We start from the raw sequence: 17,991 nt of genomic DNA on the forward strand, positions 1-17,991 counted from the left end.
AACGACTTGCTAATTCAAAAGCACTTGGGTCATTTTGGCCACCTCTGGGTTTTTCCGGAGGAGAGGCCAAATCGGCCATTGCTTGGAAATATTAGGGGTATTTGTCTTGAGGAAGGCTGAGTCGGCCTCTGCTAGGTTTTCTAGTGTTAAGGATTTAGTGAAGGTTTTGGGGCTGTGGAACGAATTAATGGAATTATAATGTATTCCTATGGGAAAATCCTGCTCGACATACAACCATTTCGACTTACAAACAAGGTCCTGGAACGTATGTAGAGGTAGCACTGGATTTTGAAGTAACGCTACTCTTACCTAAGTGAAATGTTTGGCTACTCTAGCCACTTCTGGCTGTGGTTAAAGAAAAATTAATAAAATTGATATTAAAACACCCATTGATGGCCATTTTGACAGAGGTTTGCAAATGTTGATTCGCTTTCAGCCTTTCCAGTCAAAACGGATTTCCGTCAATGGCAGCCAAAAAGTTAAGAGGCTCAAAACTAAAAAGGATTTGGACGATTTTTCCATCAGTTAAGTCTTAACGATTCACAGACTATCAAAATAGCTGTCGGGTCATTTAATCAGTTGTCGACCAATTGTGGCCGATGGTAGTACATGACTATTCTGAGAGCGTTACATCTCAGTAACTCTCATATTTTTATGAGAAAAGACAGTTTTGCCCTAATTAAAGCTCGTCGCATTGGTAACAGAGATAAGAGTGATACCTCCCTCCTCCACTCTTCTTAAAATTGAGAGCGTGAATGCCAAATGATAGAGCAGGCGTATTGACAGGATGGAGACGCTGAAAGTTATGCTGCTTGCTCTACTTACTGCTTACTGTGAGGATATTACAGGTGAGTTTATTATTTCTTTCCTACATATTTATTGACTATGGTGGCTATCAAAATGGAGGGATAATTTGCAACAAGAGCTGGCAAAAATGTTTTTTTTTGTACAGCTGATTAAACATTTCAGGTGCAGAATGGTAGATATTCAAAAGTTCACACTGAATATCTTTAACTTTTTATGAAGCAAGTGACTTTTTGTCATTAAAAACCTACATATTAGCTGTTTGAAAAGAAATCATTAAGGCTGCAGCTATCAATTACTTTAGTAGTCGATTAGTAGATGAACTAGTTACCGTAATTTTCGCACTATAAGGCGCACCTGACTATAAGCCACCACCCACCAAATTTGGCACGAAAACAGCATTTTTTATAGATAAGCCGCACTGGACTATAAGCTGCAGCTGTCCTCCCTGTATTATGGGATATTAACACCAAAAGATATTAACAGGTAACACTATTTGACAGCGGCATCAAACAACTGTTATATGACCAATTGAACCACCATGAAGCTTTGAACCACTTGGTTGCAAAGCTTCATTGCTTGAAGAAGCTTCATTTGGTCATCATTGCTCCCTTGGGGGAGACAGTTAACCTCTGCTGCCACCTGCTGTCAAAACTGTTGTTGTCCAATATGCCTCCTAGCATGCATTGCAGCGCTACAGCAGTAAATAACAAAATTCATGTTCTGTGCTAATTATTTCGTCAGTTAGTGTTCCAGTTGTTTCATTAATTGCTAGCTATTGTATTTGGTAACATTTTCTTGGATAGTGGTGCCATAATACTGTCATAACTATTACATGACACTGTCATAAGCATTATTGAATGCTTATAATAGATGTTGGTTAGTGTCATCCAGCAAATTATCTCACTTTTGAAAGGACGTAAAAAGATCTGAGCTGGACATAAATGGAGTTAGTGACATAATATGCCACATATTGACATCTGTCATAAGCATTCAGTAATGCCCATGATAGTGTCATGTCATAATTATGACGTTCTTATGACAGTCTTATGATGCCGCTGTCAAATAAAGTTTTACGTATTAACACAAATAAATCATCAAATAAGCCGCACTGGACTATAAGCCGCAGGATTCAAAATGAGGGAAAAAAGTAACGGCTTATAGTCCGAAAATTAGGGTATATATAAAAGTTTTTTTAAAATTATACTTTGGGGAAAAAAGTGAAAAAACATCTCTTTCCAAAGCTAAATCTGACTAAATACATTGAATACACCCCAAAAAAATTATTATTTTTGTGTTTGGTGGGGGGCTACTTTGCGGTTTTTCACTTATCACGGCGGGTTCTGGTACCCATTGACCGCGAAAAACGAGGTCTCATTGTAATTATAAATACATATATATATATATATATTAATACAACGTTAATAACGTTTATAACGCTGATAAAATCAAAATAATTGAATCAAAATGAAGAAAAACAAAACTATAGCCCCGAGTAACACGCACAATTTTTTTTCCCCTTCACATTATTTTACTTATTGTTGCTATTTACGGTGATATACGCCCAATTTATTTAAACACCCATCTTTCAGTGCGATTGATGGCGGAAGACCCTAACCCTCGGAGAGGCGAATTAATATTCACCTATCCCACTCAAAGTGGATTCGACGTTTAGCGCCATCAGTGGCAGCCAATGAGTTAAATGAATCATAATTCCTTTATGAAAGGTTTGTGTTGCTATTTTCCATTGTCTTTGATAGCCAATTTTCTAACAGTACATCTTGAGCCCGATTGTTGGGACTACTTATGGCTAGGGTTGTTCCGATCATGTTTTTTTTGCTCCCGATCCGATCCCGATCGTTTTAGTTTGAGTAACTGCCGATCCCGATATTTCCCGATCCGATTGCCTTTTTTTGCTCCCGATTCAATTCCAATCATTCCCGATAATTTTTCCCGATCATATACATTTTGGCAATGCATTAAGAAAAAAATGAATAAAACTCGGACGAATATATACATTCAACATACAGTACATAAGTACTATATTTGTTTATTATGATAATAAATCCTCAAGATGGCATTTACATTATTAACATTCTTTCTGTGAGCGGGATCCATGGATAGAAAGACTTGTAATTCTTAAAGGATAAATGTGACTTTGTATATTGTGACTAAATATTGCCATCTAGTGTATTTGTTGAGCTTTCAGTAAATGATACTGTAGCCATTTAACTGTTCTGCCCAAATGCATGATGGGAAGTGCAACCATGACTGTGCGTAGTGGCACCAATTGATATATCTTCCCTGCGTTGGGAAATAAAATAAGGTGTTAAGAATAAGATCAATTGCTACCTTACTTCCCCACATTGCTTCCCACGATATTTCTAACTGTTGAGAGAGGGATTGTAAGGCTTTAGCCAATTAAAAAAAGGCTCCAAAGACTGCCAAAATTCACTCTACTCATTTTACGCTGCCTTTTAGCTCTATATTCGGGTAAAATGGCGCCTTTATAGATTGAACGCGACAATGCGTGAGTGGGTCATGCAGCGCATACGTTAATTGCGTTAAACGTGATTAATTTTTTAAAAATTTAATTTCCGCCGTTAACGCAATAAATTTGATAGCCCTACTTTAAGCCAAAACTAAAGACTCTGGATGAGTGTAAGACATTTTGTCTGTAACATTAAATACAATTAGAAAACGATTTCATTAAAAAAAATATATATTTAAAAAAAAGCATGTCCGATATTTTTTTGCCGATTCCGATACTTTGAAAATGACGTGATCGGACATCTTTACTTACGGCATATGAAATCAATGAAGCAAGTCGGCGCAAATTGGGCACCATCGGGTGGCCAAAATTTGCATTGCTGGAACAGCTCTATTCAGGGCGATAATGATGATAGACATGTAAAATTTATATTTGTTTTACATTATTTTGAGTGATATTTAGCCATATCATACAGCGCTAGCCACAACTGATTGTTTTTTTTTGTGATTTGTAGACACAGGTCCAACTTATGACTGCACCACTGATTTTCTGCTCACCGTCAATTGTTCGTGGTACGCCACACCATCAAATGGCGGTCCACAAGTCATGAAACTGTCCAAAAGACATACGAAGTAAGCTTTTTTTCCATCTCTTCTAAATTTGCAACGGCGAAACTCACCATTTGTTCTTTTCTCCGCAGAAAGTCATCCGAATGCGCGCCGTCCAATGCCGCGCGCTCGTGTTCCGTCACGATTAACAGTACATCGGGGGACTCGTGTCCGTTTAATGATGCGAGCAAATTTCAGATCTGGCTATGCTCGGAACGAAGAGGCTGCGAAATGTTGGATGATAGTTACAAGCCAAGCGAGCACAGTATGGATGCTTCAGTTTCACATTTCACCGAAAAGTTGTGTAAAAATGAGATATTACACCCTCGAGTAAACTCTCACTTGAGAAACTTTCACTAAATAAACTTTCACAGAGTTACGAACTCAGTTACTTTTTGGGAGAAGTCATTTTTAAGTGTAATTAATTACTTTTTTAAAGTAAGATTAACAACACTGGTCATAAAGATGCAGTCTGCAGAATAAAAAGTGACGAAAGCGGCGATTTTGCCCACAACTATTGCTGATCACTTCTCAGAATTAGCAAAAGAAATGTTCCCTGACTCAAAGATTGCATCGGTAAATTAATTTGATCAATTGACTTGATTTTTCATTTATAATTGGACACACTACCTTCAAATCAAACGAAATTGCGAGCTGGAGAGCCATAAAGTCCAGCCATCAAAAGACATGATAGAAATTGCCAAAAGTCCTACATACAATTATAATAAAAGTCACTGTTAAATTTTTAGTAATCATGATGTAGCTGAAGATATTGACTGTTTTGCCCAATCTGGTGATTGATTGCACCAGTTTATACGTGACAATATTACCAATAAATTCATATTATATTTAGGGCTGTCAAACGATTAAAATTTTTAATCGAGTTAATTACACCATAAAAATTAATTAATCGTAATTAATCGCAATTCAAACCATCTATAAAATATGCCATATTTTTCTGTAAATTATTGTTGGAATGGAAAAATAAGACACAAGACGGATATTTACATTCAACATACTGTACATAAGTACTGTATTTGTTTATTATAACAATCAACAAGATGGCATTAACATTAACATTCTGTTAAAGCGATCCATGGATAGAAAGACTTGTACTAACATTTATCTTTTAAGAACTACAAGTTATAGAAATTTTATATTAAAATTAGGGTTGTTCCGATCATGTTTTTTTGCTCCCGATCCGATCCCGATCGTTTTAGTTTGAGTATCTGCCAATCCCCAATTATTTCCCGATCCGATCCGATTGCTTTTTTTTTTGCTCCCGATTCAATTCCAATCATTCCCGCTAATTTTTCCCGATCATATACATTTTGGCAATGCATTAAGAAAAAAATGAATAAAACTCGGACGAATATATACATTCAACATACAGTACATAAGTACTGTATTTGTTTATTATGACAATAAATCCTCAAGATGGCATTTACATTATTAACATTCATTCTGTGAGAGGGATCCACGGATAGAAAGACTTGTAATTCTTAAACTTTGTATATTGTGACTAAATATTGCCATCTAGTGTATTTGTGGAGCTTTCAGTAAATGATACTGTAGCCATTTAACTTGTGCCCAAATGCATGATGGGAAGTGCAACCATGACTGTGCGTCGTGGTACCAATTGATATATCTTCTCTGCGTTGGAAATAACATAAGGTGTTAAGAAAAAGATCAACTATTACCTTTCTTCCCCACATTGCTTCCCATGATTATTCTAATCGTCGGGAGAGGGATTGTATTTAAATTAAGGCTCCAAAGGCTGCCAAAATTCACTCTACTCATTTTACGCTGCCTTTTTTCTCTATATACTGTATGGGTAAAACGCCGCCATTATTGATTGAACGCGACAATGCGTGAGTGGGTCGTGCAGCGCATGCCTTAATTGCGTTAAATATTGTAACGTCATAAATGTAAAAAATATTAATTCTCGCCATCAACGTGATAAATTTGATAACCCTGACTTAAGCTTAAACTAAAGACTCTGGAAGAGTAACACATTATGTCTGTAACGTTACCCTACCTTAAGCTTAAACTAAAGACTCTGAAAGAGTGTAACACATTATGTCTGTAACGTTAAATACAATTAGAAAAAGATTTAATTAAAAAAAAAAAAATATATATATATATATATATATATATATAAAAAAAAGGCTTGTCCGATATTTTTTTTGCCGATTCCGATACTTTGAAAATGACGTGATCGGGCCCGATCGATCAGCATTAATGTTTTCATTTTAATAAAATTTGTAAAATTTTCAATCAAAATATAAACTAGTAGCTCGCCATTGTTGATGCCAATAATTACACAGTGCTCATAGGGCTGAAACCCATAAAATCAGTGGCACCCAAGCGCCACTAGAGGGCGACAAAACAAAAAACACAAGTCACAAGTCGACATGATACTGTGCTGTCATTTTAATCTGAGCGGGGCATGTGCGTTAAATGCGTCAAATATTTTAACGTGATTAATTTTAAAAATTAATTACCGCCCGTTAACGCGATAATTTTGACAGCCCTAATTATTTTTAAAAATTAGTTATATTTTTGTTAGGGCTGTTAAAATTATCGCGTTAACGGGCGTTAATTAATTTTTTAAATTAATCACGTTAAAATATTTGACGCAATTAACGCAGATGCTGCTCAAACAGATTTAAATGACGGTACAGTGAAATGCTCACTTGTTAATTGTGTTTTATAGAGTTTTCCCGCCCTCTGCTGGCGCTTGGGTGCGACTGATTGTATAGGCTTCAGCACCCATGAGCATTGTGTAAGTAATTATTGACATCAACAATGGGGGGCTACTAGTTTTTTTTTTGATTGAAAATTTTACAAATTTCATTAAAACGAAAACATTAAGAGGGGTTTTAATATAAAATTTCTATAAATTGTACTAACATTTTTCTTTTAAGAACTACAAGTCTTTCTATCCATGGATCGCTTTAACAGAATGTTAATAATGTTAATGCCATCTTGTTGATTTATTGTTATAATAAAGAAATACAGTCCTTATGTACCGTATGTTGAATGTATATATATCCATCTTGTGTCTTATCTTTCCATTCCAACAATAATTTACAGTGAAATATGGCATATTTTATAGATGGTTTGAATTGCGATTAATTGCAATTAATTACGATTAATTAATTTTTAAGCTGTAATTAACCCGATTAAAAATTTTAACCGTTTCACAGCCCTAATTTTTGTTTCATATTGCACGCTATATAAAACGTAAGATTAGTCACCAATTTGTAAAGGCATACGCCACTATTTGTAAGATTGCCAATGGCCTCGGGTTCACAGGTATGCACAAGTTTGTTTCGCGGACCAAACAAAACAATGCGGCGAGCCAGATCTGGCCCCTTGGCCTCGAGTTTGACGCCTCTGACATGACAACTAATAAACACAATACCGTGGGCAGCAGAGTGGTGGCATTTTTCATCCAAGGGTTGTCACGCTGTCTTCTCTCAGTTAAACCAAAAGCTCCATGCTGCCTTTCCGTCATCCGAAACGCCAGTCGACAGCTCTTCACGTGGAAAAACCACTACGAAAAATGTCATTTCACCATGCTGAAGAACTACCTCCAATATCAACTCTGTTTCTACAAACGACAGGATAACGTAAGGAGGACATTTTATAACTATTCGAAGGCGATAACGTGACATCTTGGTGCTGTTTTGCCCTCAGACCGAATGCCGCTACATCAATGCGGACAAAACGGAACTTACCGTCGATGCCGCTCAACTTGAGACGGACACGGAATACATCAGCAAAGTGAGGTCCAAGCCCAGTGGAAGCTTCAAGGGTCAGTGGAGCGACTGGTCGCAGGAGGTCCACTGGAGGACGGCCTTGGCCAACGGTGAGGCTCAGATCTGAAACCCTTGACACACAGACAAAAACACAGTTTGCTTACAGATTCGCGAGTTGAGGATTTCATGTCCAAACACGGCAAAACAGTCTTCCTGGGTTCAGTTGTGACGGGCACATTCGTCCTGATGTTAAGCTGCCTTTTGCTAAAAAAGTAAGGCACTAGTGCTGTTGTTTAAATTATCTTCTCAAAAGTGGTGGATTCTTCTAGGTGGAGGCAAGGTGACTTCATCCCCACTCCGGCGCCGTACTTCCAGAACCTATACGCTGAGTGTCATGGGGATTTTAAGGTAGGTACGGTGGGGCAAACAAGTATTTCGTCAACCACTAATTGTGCAAGTTCTCCCACTTGAAAATATTAGAGAGGCCTGTAATTGTCAACATGGGTAAACCTCAACCATGAGAGACAGAATGTGAAAAAAAAAAACTGAAAATCACATTGATTTTTAAAGAATTTATTTGCAAATCATGGTGGAAAATAAGTATTTGGTCAGTAACAAAAGTTCATCTCAATACTTTCTTATGTACCCTTTGTTGACAATAATGGAGGCCAAACGTTTTCTGTCACTCTTCACAAGCTTTTCACACACTGTTGCTGGTATTTTGGCCCATTCCTCCATGCAGATCTCCTCAAGAGCAGTGATGTTTTGGGGCTGTCATTGGGCAACACGGACTTTCAACTCCCTCCACAGATTTTCTATGGGGTTGAGATCTGGAGACTGGCTAGGCCACTCCAGGACCTTGAAATGATTCTTACGAAGCCACTCCTTTGTTGCCCTGGCTGTGTGTTTGGGATCATTGTCATGCTGAAAGACCCAGCCATGCCTCATCTTCAATGCACTTGCTGATGGAAGGAGATTTTCACTCAAAATCTCTCGATACATGGCCCCATTCATTCTTTCCTTTACACAGATCAGTTGTCCTGGTCCCTTTGCATAAAAACAGCCCCAAACCATGATGTTTCCACCCCCATGCTTCACAGTGGGTATGGTGTTCTTCAGATGCAATTCAGTATTCTTTCTCCTGCAAACACAAGAACCTGTGTTTCTACCAAAAAGTTCTATTTTGGTTTCATCTGACCATAACACATTCTCCCAATCCTCTTCTGGATCATCAAAATGCTCTCTAGCGAACCGCAAACTGGCCTAGACGTGTACTGGCTTCAGTAGGGGGACACATCTGGCAGTGCAGGATTTGAGTCCCTGGCGGCGCATTGTGTTACAGATTGATTGTGGTCCCAGCTCTCTGTAGGTCATTCACTAGGTCACCCCGTGTGGTTCTGGGATTTTTGCTCACCGTTCTTGTTATCATTTTGACGCCACGGGGTGAGATCTTGCACGGAGCCCCAGATCGAGGGAGATTATCAGTGGTCTTGTATGTCTTCCATTTTCTAATAATTGCTCCCACAGTTGATTTCTTTACACCAAGCGTTTTACCTATTGCAGATTCAGTCTTCCCAGCCTGGTGCAGGTCTACAATTTTGTCTCTGTTGTCCTTCGACAGTTCTTTGGTCTTGGCCATAGTGGAGTTTGGAGTGTGACTGACTGAGTTTGTGGACAGGTGTCTTTTATACCGATAATGAGTTAAAACAGGTGCCACTAATACAGGTAACGAGTGAAGTCTCGTTAGAAGAAGTGAGACCTCTTTGACAGCCAGAAATCTTGCTTGTTTGTAGGTGACCAAATACTTATTTTCTACTCTAATTTGGAAATAAATTCTTTAAAAACCAAAAAATATGATTTTCAGGTGTTTTTTTTTTCTACATTCTGTCTCTCATGGTTGAGGTTTACCCATGTTGACAATTACAGGCCTCTCTAATCTTTTCAAGTAGGAAAACTTGCACAATTGGTGGTTGACAAAATACTTATTTGCCCCACTGTAAGTTTGAACATAATGAAATTAATTCTCTAAATAATGGTAGGGTCAATTCTATCCTTACAACATATGGGAAGACAATCTAAATTATCTATATAACTGAACTCATTATACAGAGTGATTCAAAAAGAATGTGCCGAAACCATTGCTGTATTTTTAAAAACAGTTAAAAAACAATTAATCATTATGGTAACTAATAACTACCGTAATTTTCGCACTATAAGGTGCACCTGACTATAAGCCGCCACCCACCAAATGTGACACGAAAACGGCATTTGTTCATCGATAAGCCGCACTGCACTATACGCCGCAGCTGTCCTCACTGTATTATGGGATATTTAGACCAAAAGATATCAACTGGCAGCACTTTATTTGACAATCGGCATCATACGACTGTCATAAGACCAAATGAACCACCATGAAGCTTTGAATCAATTGGCTGCAAAGCTTCATTGCTTCAATAAGCTTCATTTGGCCATTACTGCTCCCTTGGGGGAGACATTCAACCTCTGCTGCCACCTGCTGTCAACCCGGTTGCTGTCCAACATGCCTCTTAGCATGTATTGCAGTGCTCCAGATGAAAATAACAATCAATATTCATTTTATGTGCTAATTATTTGTAACTATTACTGTTCCAGTTGTTTCATTTATTCCTAGTTATGCTATTAAGTGACACACTATTTGACAGTGGTGCCATAAAACTGTCATTACACAATCATAATCATGACATGACACTGTCACGAGCATGAGTGAATGTTTATAACAGATGTCATTCGTATTATCCGGCAAATGATCTCACTTTTGAATGGATGCAAAAGATCCGAGCTGGATATAAATGGCTTTATTAACATAACTTGTAGAATGACACATGACATCTGTTATAAGCATTGATTAAGGCCCATGATAGTGTCATGTCATAATTATGACAGTCTTATGACGCTGCTGTTAAATAAAGTGTTCCCAAATACCATAACTAGCAATTAATGAAACAACTGGAACAGTCACTGAATAAAAAAATTGCATAGAACATAAATTTTGATTGGTGTTTACATTGTTGGTGCTGCAATGCATGCTAGGAGGCATGTGTTACCTATTAACCCGAATAAATCAACAAATAAGCTGCACTGGACTATAAGCCGCAGGATTCAAAATGAAGGAAAAAAGTTGCGGCTTATAGTCCGAAAATTACGGTAACTTAATTTCATGCTTTACAAGTGCTCAATGTTACCACCACCAGCGGCAAGGACAACATAAACCGATATGACTTTTAATTTGTTATAATTATTTGCTTGTTAAAAGGGATTTAATTCTGATTAGATTATTTATTCATTTTAAATGATTAATTTGATTAATTAATAATTCCGTCTATTTGAGTTATTTTAAAATTAATACATGCGTAATGATTTTGGCACATTTTTTTTTGAATCACCCTGCATAATGGGGACAATTTGAGCATCCTGAAATATTGGTGGTGTAATGTCCCTACCGTCTCTACGCCCTTGGTAGTACAGGCCACTGGACGTTTCTGCGAGAAGGCAAAACAATATCGCAAGGGCTATTTTGTTTCAGCTGTAAATGGACTTGACAAAAGTGAGTCTTTCTGCCAATATGATCACAGAGCTGGGCTGACACGCAAGCCAACGTGACCATGAAGCCCAAGTCAGACGACATGCTCCAAATGGACAGCCACGAGTACCAGAGTCTGGCGCTGTACGAAAACCTTCCGCTACACAGTGTTTCTCTCGTGGGACGAAACGGTTCCATTTCCGAGGAGGGGAAGGTGGAAGGCAGGCTCGATGGCGAAAATCCCCGCTATTGCAATGACTACTGCACGATGAGCACTTTGCAGAAATGTACTGAGCTCACAAAACGTGTATTGTAAGTAAAATGATGCATTTAATAAATGCAATGTGCGTCTTATACACGAGTACATTTATAAAAAAGCTTCTGAATGTGGCTTGTTGTAATACACAAGTGTATATTATACATGATAAATGATGGTAGGTTTCCATAAAAAAATATAATTACACTCACATTGTAGAAATTTCCGTCGTCTTGTTTGGTTGTCTATGGCTGAAGAATCTGTTAAACCTGCTGATGAAAATCCAACATTAGTGGGGTTTTTTTTGTTTTTTTTTACAATTCTGTTACACTTGTTTGCTTGACTTCATTTCTTCCAAACAACATTTTAATCTAGGTTTATTTCAAATGTCATTAAATATGTTTTTGTTTACACCAAATATTAGCAGTTTGTTTTCATTGTGCTTAATTTTCTACAGCCAACGTGACCCGAAATATACTTTAAATGCTGATTAAATCTAGGTAAAGTGGCTTTTTAGACCAGGTTTTTGACTGGTTTGCTCCCAAATCCCAGGCTTAATCCATTTCTTTTAACTTTTAGTCCTCGATCAGATGGGAGGAGGAACTGGTTTGCTTAGTGGAAGGTTGACTCATAGCTGGTATGAGAGAATACAACAGACCAGCGTGGTCTCAAATTGTGATCTGCTTATAAAATATGCTGCCAATAATAAGAATTTTGAATGGGAATTTGCTAAATTATTAGCTTGCCAGCTTAGAAAGAGTATATCACAAAAGTGAGCACACCCCTCGCATTTCTGCATATATTTAAGTATATATTTTCATGGGACAACACTGACAAAATCATACTTTGACACAATGAAAAGTAGTCTGTGTGCAGCTTATATAATAGAGTTAATTTAGAAACAACGTACATCCCTAAATGTCCAAATTGAGTACTGCTTGTCATTTTCCCTCCAAAATGTCATGTGACTCGTTACAGGAGTGCTGTCAGCATTGCTGCAGGGATTGAAGAGGCGGGGGGGACAGCCTGTTAGTGCTCAGACCACACGCCGCACTCTACATCAAATTGGTGTGCATGGCTGTCACCCCAGGACTTTGTGCTTTGTTGACATGTCTTCAGTAAACTGCTTGCGGGCTTTCTTGTGTACCGTCTTCAGAAGAGGCTTCCTCCTGGGGTGACAGCCATGCACACGAATTTGATGTAGAGTGCAGCGTATGGTCCGAGCACTAACAGGCTGACCCCCCCACCTCTTCAATCTCTGCAGCAATGCTGACAGCACTCCTGTTAGAGGGAAAATGACAAGCAGTACTCAATTTGGACATTTAGGGATGTATGTAGTTTCTAAGGGGTGTACTCACGTTTGTTGCCAGGGGTTTAGATATTAATGGCTATACAGTGGGGCAAATAAGTATTTAGTCAATGGCTAAACGTGCAAGTTCTTCCACTTGAAAATATTAAAGAGTCCTGTAATTGTCTACATGTGTAAACCTCAACCATGAGAGACAGAATGTGGGAAAAAAAACCAGAAAATCACATTGTTTGATTTTTAAAGAATTTATTTGCAAATTATGATGGAAAATAAGTATTTGGTCTATACCAAGAGTCCATCTCAATACTTTGTTATGCACCCTTTGTTGGCAATAACGGAGGCCAAACGATTTCTGTAACTCTTAACAAGCTTTTCACACACTGTTGCTGGTATTTTGGCCCATTCCTCTATGCAGATCTCCTCTAGAGCAGTGATGTTTTGGGGCTGTCGTTGGGCAACACGGACTTTCAACTCCCTCCTCACCCCGTGGCGTCAAAATGATAAGAAGAATGGGGAGCAAAAATCCCAGAACCCCACGGGGCGAACTAGTGAATGACCTCCAGAGAGCTGGGACCACAGTAATAAAGGCTACTATCAGTAACACAATCCGCCGCCAAGGACTCAAATCCTGCACTGCCAGACGTGTCCCCCTGCTAAAGAAAGTACACGTCCAGGCCCGTCTGTGGTTCGCTAGAGAGCATTTGGATGATCCAGAAGAGGACTGGGAGAATGTGTTATGGTCAGATGAAACCAAAATAGAACTTTTTTGGTAGACACACAGGTTCTCTTGTTTGGAGGAGAAAGAGCACCATACCCACTGTGAAGCATGGGGGTGGAAACATTATGCTTTGGGGGTGTTTTTCTGAAAAGGGACCAGGACGACTGATCTGTATCAAGGAAAGAATGAATGGGGCCATGCATCGAGAGATTTTGAGTGTAAATCTCCTTCCATCACCAAGGGCATTGAAGATGAGACGTGGCTGGGTCTTTCAGCATGACAATGATCCCAAACACACAGCCAGGGCAACAAAGGAGTGGCTTCATAAGACGCATTTCAAGGTCCTGGAGTGGCCTAGCCAGTCTCCAGGTCTCAACCCCATAGAAAATCTGCAGAGGGAGTTGAAAGTCCGTGTTGCTCAACGACAGCCCCAAAACATCAGTGCTCTAGAGGAGATCTGCATGGAGGAATGGGCCAAAATACCAGCAAAAGTGTGTGAAAAGCTTGTGAAATGTTACAGAAAACTTTTGGCCTCCGTTATTGCCAACAAAGGGTACATAACAAAGTATTGAGATGAACTTTTGGTAATGACCAAATACTTATTTTCCACCATTATTTGCAAATAAATTATTTTAAAATCAAACAATGTGATTTTATGTTTTTTTTTTCCACATTCTGTCTCTCATGGTTGAGGTTTAACCATGTTGACAATTACAGGCCTCTCTAATATTTTCAAGAGGGAAAACTTGCACAATTTGTGGTTGACTAAATACTTATTTGCCCCACAGTATTTTGAGGGGAAAAAAACTCGATTATATAAGCTGCACACAGACTACTTTTCATTGTGTCAAAGTGTCATTTTGTCAGTGTTGTCCCATGAAAAGATATACTTAAATATCTACAGAAATGCGAGGGGTGTACTCACTTTTGTGATACACTGTATATCGGTTTTGAATTTGAAAAAAATAGCTTTATTACCTACAAAGGTGAGTTGAGGGGCCAAAAATTTTACTCAAGTAAGACTAGTGTGACTTCAAAATAATATTACTCAAGTAAAAGTAGATTAAAAAAGTAAGTAATGGTTAACATTGTGAGTAACTGCTTGTGATGTTTGTGTTTTTTTTAATGTTTTTTTTTTTTTTTTTAATATTAACTTTGTGCTGGGAAAAAAATATATGAACTGTTATTATACTGTACTAAAACATTAAGCCAAAGAAATACAAAAAAAAAAAAAAAAAAAAAAAAATCATTGAATTCCGGCAAGAGAAAAAAATCTAAAGAAATTAAGCATAATTTGTCCAAAAAGCATGATCGCCCTCTAGTGGACAAAACATTGCCCATTATGAATTTAAAAGGATCATATCTGGTTTTCCGTGGTCAATCGGTGCCAATTAAAACTGGGATAGAGGTTAAAATTTGCGCTTTCGAGTCATGTTGACAGCAGCGTTGTGTTTCAAATACTTTTTTAAGGTACCTTAAAGGCGCCACGTGTTTGAACAGGCTGGCGTGATCATACAACGGCAAGCTTGAATCTGATTGGTATAATGGAGTCATGTCATGATTGTTGCGACGTCTCACTGGTGAAACTGGTAGCGCTACTGTTGGCATCCGGGGCAAAAAAATAAAAGTAACATGTAATATGTAAGATAAAAAGAAAAAAATGTAATGTCTTGTGTAGACCAAAGTAGTGGAGTAAGAGTAGTTTCTTCTTCACAAATCTACTCAAGTAAAACGTATACCTTCGTAAAACTACTCTTAGAAGTTTATTTTCTCAAAATGCTACTCAAATAAATGTAATTGAGTAAATATAACACGTGACTACCCACCTCTGATTATGTAATTCCGAAGGGTTCGGTGAATCCACATGTGAAACTTGTGGAGTTCGGTTCGGTACCTTTTGCAAGGTTAAGAACTGCTTTAAACACACGCAAAGTGAAAAAACATTTTTTTTATAACTGCTCCACCTGTTGGGCAGAATAAATAAAAAGAGAACATGACAAATACCAATAAAATTCACTCACCAGAGAAATTGTGACTCTTATATGTAGCAACGAGTGCAGCTAGCTAGCCTTGTTGCTAGCAGAGATTGATAGAATAGCGTACCAAACAAATGCTATTTTTAGACCGCAAGGCTGCGTGACATCACCATCGTAAACAGGAAGGGGGTCAACATAAAGGCACTCCACATGAAAAAATTCAAGCGGGAAATTGATACAAACTGTTCGTTCTGTGAAAATCGAAAAACGTTTTTTGGACCTGTCCTTTTTCCGATAAATTTTGGAAAGAATTTTGCAAGTTCATCAACAGGAATGTACATGTGTCCTCAAATGGGGAAACGTCAGTTTTTCTGTAAGAATCCCAAGAATGAGAATGTTTTTATCATTAATATACTCATTTTGTTACCGAAATTCTACCTCCACAAATGTGAATTCAGCAAGCTGTTACCTTCTTTTACTTACTTTCATAACAAGACTGTGTGCTACATAAATGTTTAAAAAATATATATCAAAGAATCTGAAAGCGGAAAAAACTTTTTTGTGAATAATTGATTACAGCATTATACATTTTTTCCTCTGATCTGCAATGTTTAGAATTTTTATACTCCCTGGCATATTAGTTTTTTTTGTTTTGCATTGTCGATTGTTCAATTGTTTATCGTGTTAAGAGAAGAAAAAAAAACATGAAGCGTGCTCGCATACAACCCATTCTAGTACTGCTTGTTTTCTGCCGGTCATCTTTCAAAAAAGAACATGCCGAGTAAACACTGCTGCTATGGAATTTGTAGAAACGACTCTAGACATTACATGTTTTTTTCCAAAAACACAGAGGAAAAAAATGTGAACAATGGATCAACTTGTTCGGACGTCCAAAAGACCAGTTTAACGCCAGCAAGGTGAAGCCATTCACCTTCATATGCAGTAAAGATTTTGTTGGGGGCCATAGTCCTCCAGATGACAATGCTGATCCATTGCCTGCCCCGAAGAGGTAAGCCATTTTGATATTTTTATTTTTTAGTGTGGCGTTTTGCCGTGCCGCTTGTCTGACAATGAATGACCTGGAGAAAAAAAAAGATAACTGTGGCAGTCAGATACTACCTTTTTCTGTTGTAAAGAATCAACTTTAGTAAGAGGGAAGTGTAAATACAATTAAGATTTGTTATTAATGAAAAAATTAAAAGTGTTTGTTGGCTGTCACTGAGTAGCATTTGCGATCTGTAAGATATGCTTGATTGTATGACCATTATACTCTGGGGTTATACAAGTTTGCTCTCCCACAACTATTATACGCGCTCTCCCAAGCTATTATGAAGAATACAGTTTTAGCCCATAATCATGAGCTTACATTTTTATTACCGGCAATTGCTCACATTCTGCTGATACACACACATGTTGATTCATCACACAACATCTCAGTACTTTTCCACCAAGCTACTTTGAGTGCAAATCTGTGTTCAAAACAAAGTTATGTTGCTCGCTCAAGAGTGTGAGTGTTAATTTAATCAATGAGTGTGACTGTTAATTTAATCAATGACTAGAATACTTGCCTGATCGAAACTGCCACGTTGGACAACAGTGTTGTAACTATATTCTGCCCAGCAACAAGCCCTCAATAAAAGTCAGCAGCGCGGGGAGCTCTGAGAGAGACTTCGATGAGACGCTCTTAGTCCCGTTGCCCGATCTCAGACCTCTCCACAAACTGCAGCTTGGTAAAAGTCTACTCTCTGACTCCTGCCTCCTTGTGTCCTGCCTTTGTCACCTCGCTCTGGGTCAACAGCTAAATTGGAGAAGGTGTTTTAGACCCAACACGATCACTACACAAAAATAGCAATATAAATTACCCCCAAGAACAGTCAGAGATGTACGCCAAACAGAGGATAAAATATATATAGAAAGACAGGGCATATGTGGTAAAAGATAGCTTGTCGAAACAGGAGAATGACATGTCCAGTGGCGTAGGGCAATGCACACCAGAAAAAGGTGTCGATAAAAAAAACTTCTGGATCAGGTCGGCTCTTTTTCAGCCCTCGACACTCAAGCCATCTCTTTAACTGAAGATTTGTATGTTCTTCCACATCTTTACCAGTGAATTTGGCACCAGGGACATCATTTTTGGAAATAATTGGTAGGTTTAGCTCAGTAAACATCTCGTTTGTACACTATTTACATGTATCTAGCATGAGGGACAAAAGCAAGTTTGACCCCCCCAACCCAGCAACAGTTGGTAACATCATGAATATCAATGAGCAAAGGTGACGTTTTTAAATGCAGTAAGTTATTGCTGCTCATACCAACCAGAGTGTGAAATGCAGATGTCAAACCTTAATTCTGATTGGCTGAACAGTCATGTGGCCAGATAAGATTGACGTAGCAACAAGCTAAAATTTAATCGCACTACTAAAAAAATATATATATATCAACACGCAACTTAAATTTCATGAATTTGCGTAATCTTATGTTGTAAAACAGGTTTGACACGCCCGCG

At 38.2% G+C, this 17,991-nt stretch overlaps 1 protein-coding gene across 1 annotated transcript; it reads left to right on the forward strand.

Moving 5' to 3' along the window:
- Positions 1–621: 621 nt before the first annotated feature.
- Positions 622–11,911, forward strand: LOC130909743 (interleukin-21 receptor). The gene is made up of 8 exons (XM_057826525.1): positions 622–848; positions 3,810–3,927; positions 3,996–4,168; positions 7,390–7,538; positions 7,606–7,777; positions 7,834–7,939; positions 7,997–8,075; positions 11,279–11,911. Exons 1-8 carry the CDS (start codon positions 788–790, stop codon positions 11,540–11,542), a joined length of 1,122 nt encoding a protein of 373 aa, XP_057682508.1. The 5' UTR covers positions 622–787; the 3' UTR covers positions 11,543–11,911.
- The last annotated feature ends 6,080 nt before the right edge of the window (positions 11,912–17,991 follow it).

The sequence above is a fragment of the Corythoichthys intestinalis genome, chromosome 21 (assembly GCF_030265065.1).
Source record: "Corythoichthys intestinalis isolate RoL2023-P3 chromosome 21, ASM3026506v1, whole genome shotgun sequence".
Classification (NCBI taxonomy): domain Eukaryota; kingdom Metazoa; phylum Chordata; class Actinopteri; order Syngnathiformes; family Syngnathidae; genus Corythoichthys; species Corythoichthys intestinalis.

Coding starts and splice junctions, on each gene's coding strand:
- LOC130909743 (XM_057826525.1), top strand. CDS start 788: ATGGAGACGCTGAAAGTTATGCTGCTTGCTCTACTTACTGCTTACTGT. Junction 7,539..7,605: donor TCTACAAACGACAGGATAAC/GTAAGGAGGACA, acceptor TTTTGCCCTCAG/ACCGAATGCCGCTACATCAA. Junction 7,940..7,996: donor AGCTGCCTTTTGCTAAAAAA/GTAAGGCACTAG, acceptor GGATTCTTCTAG/GTGGAGGCAAGGTGACTTCA.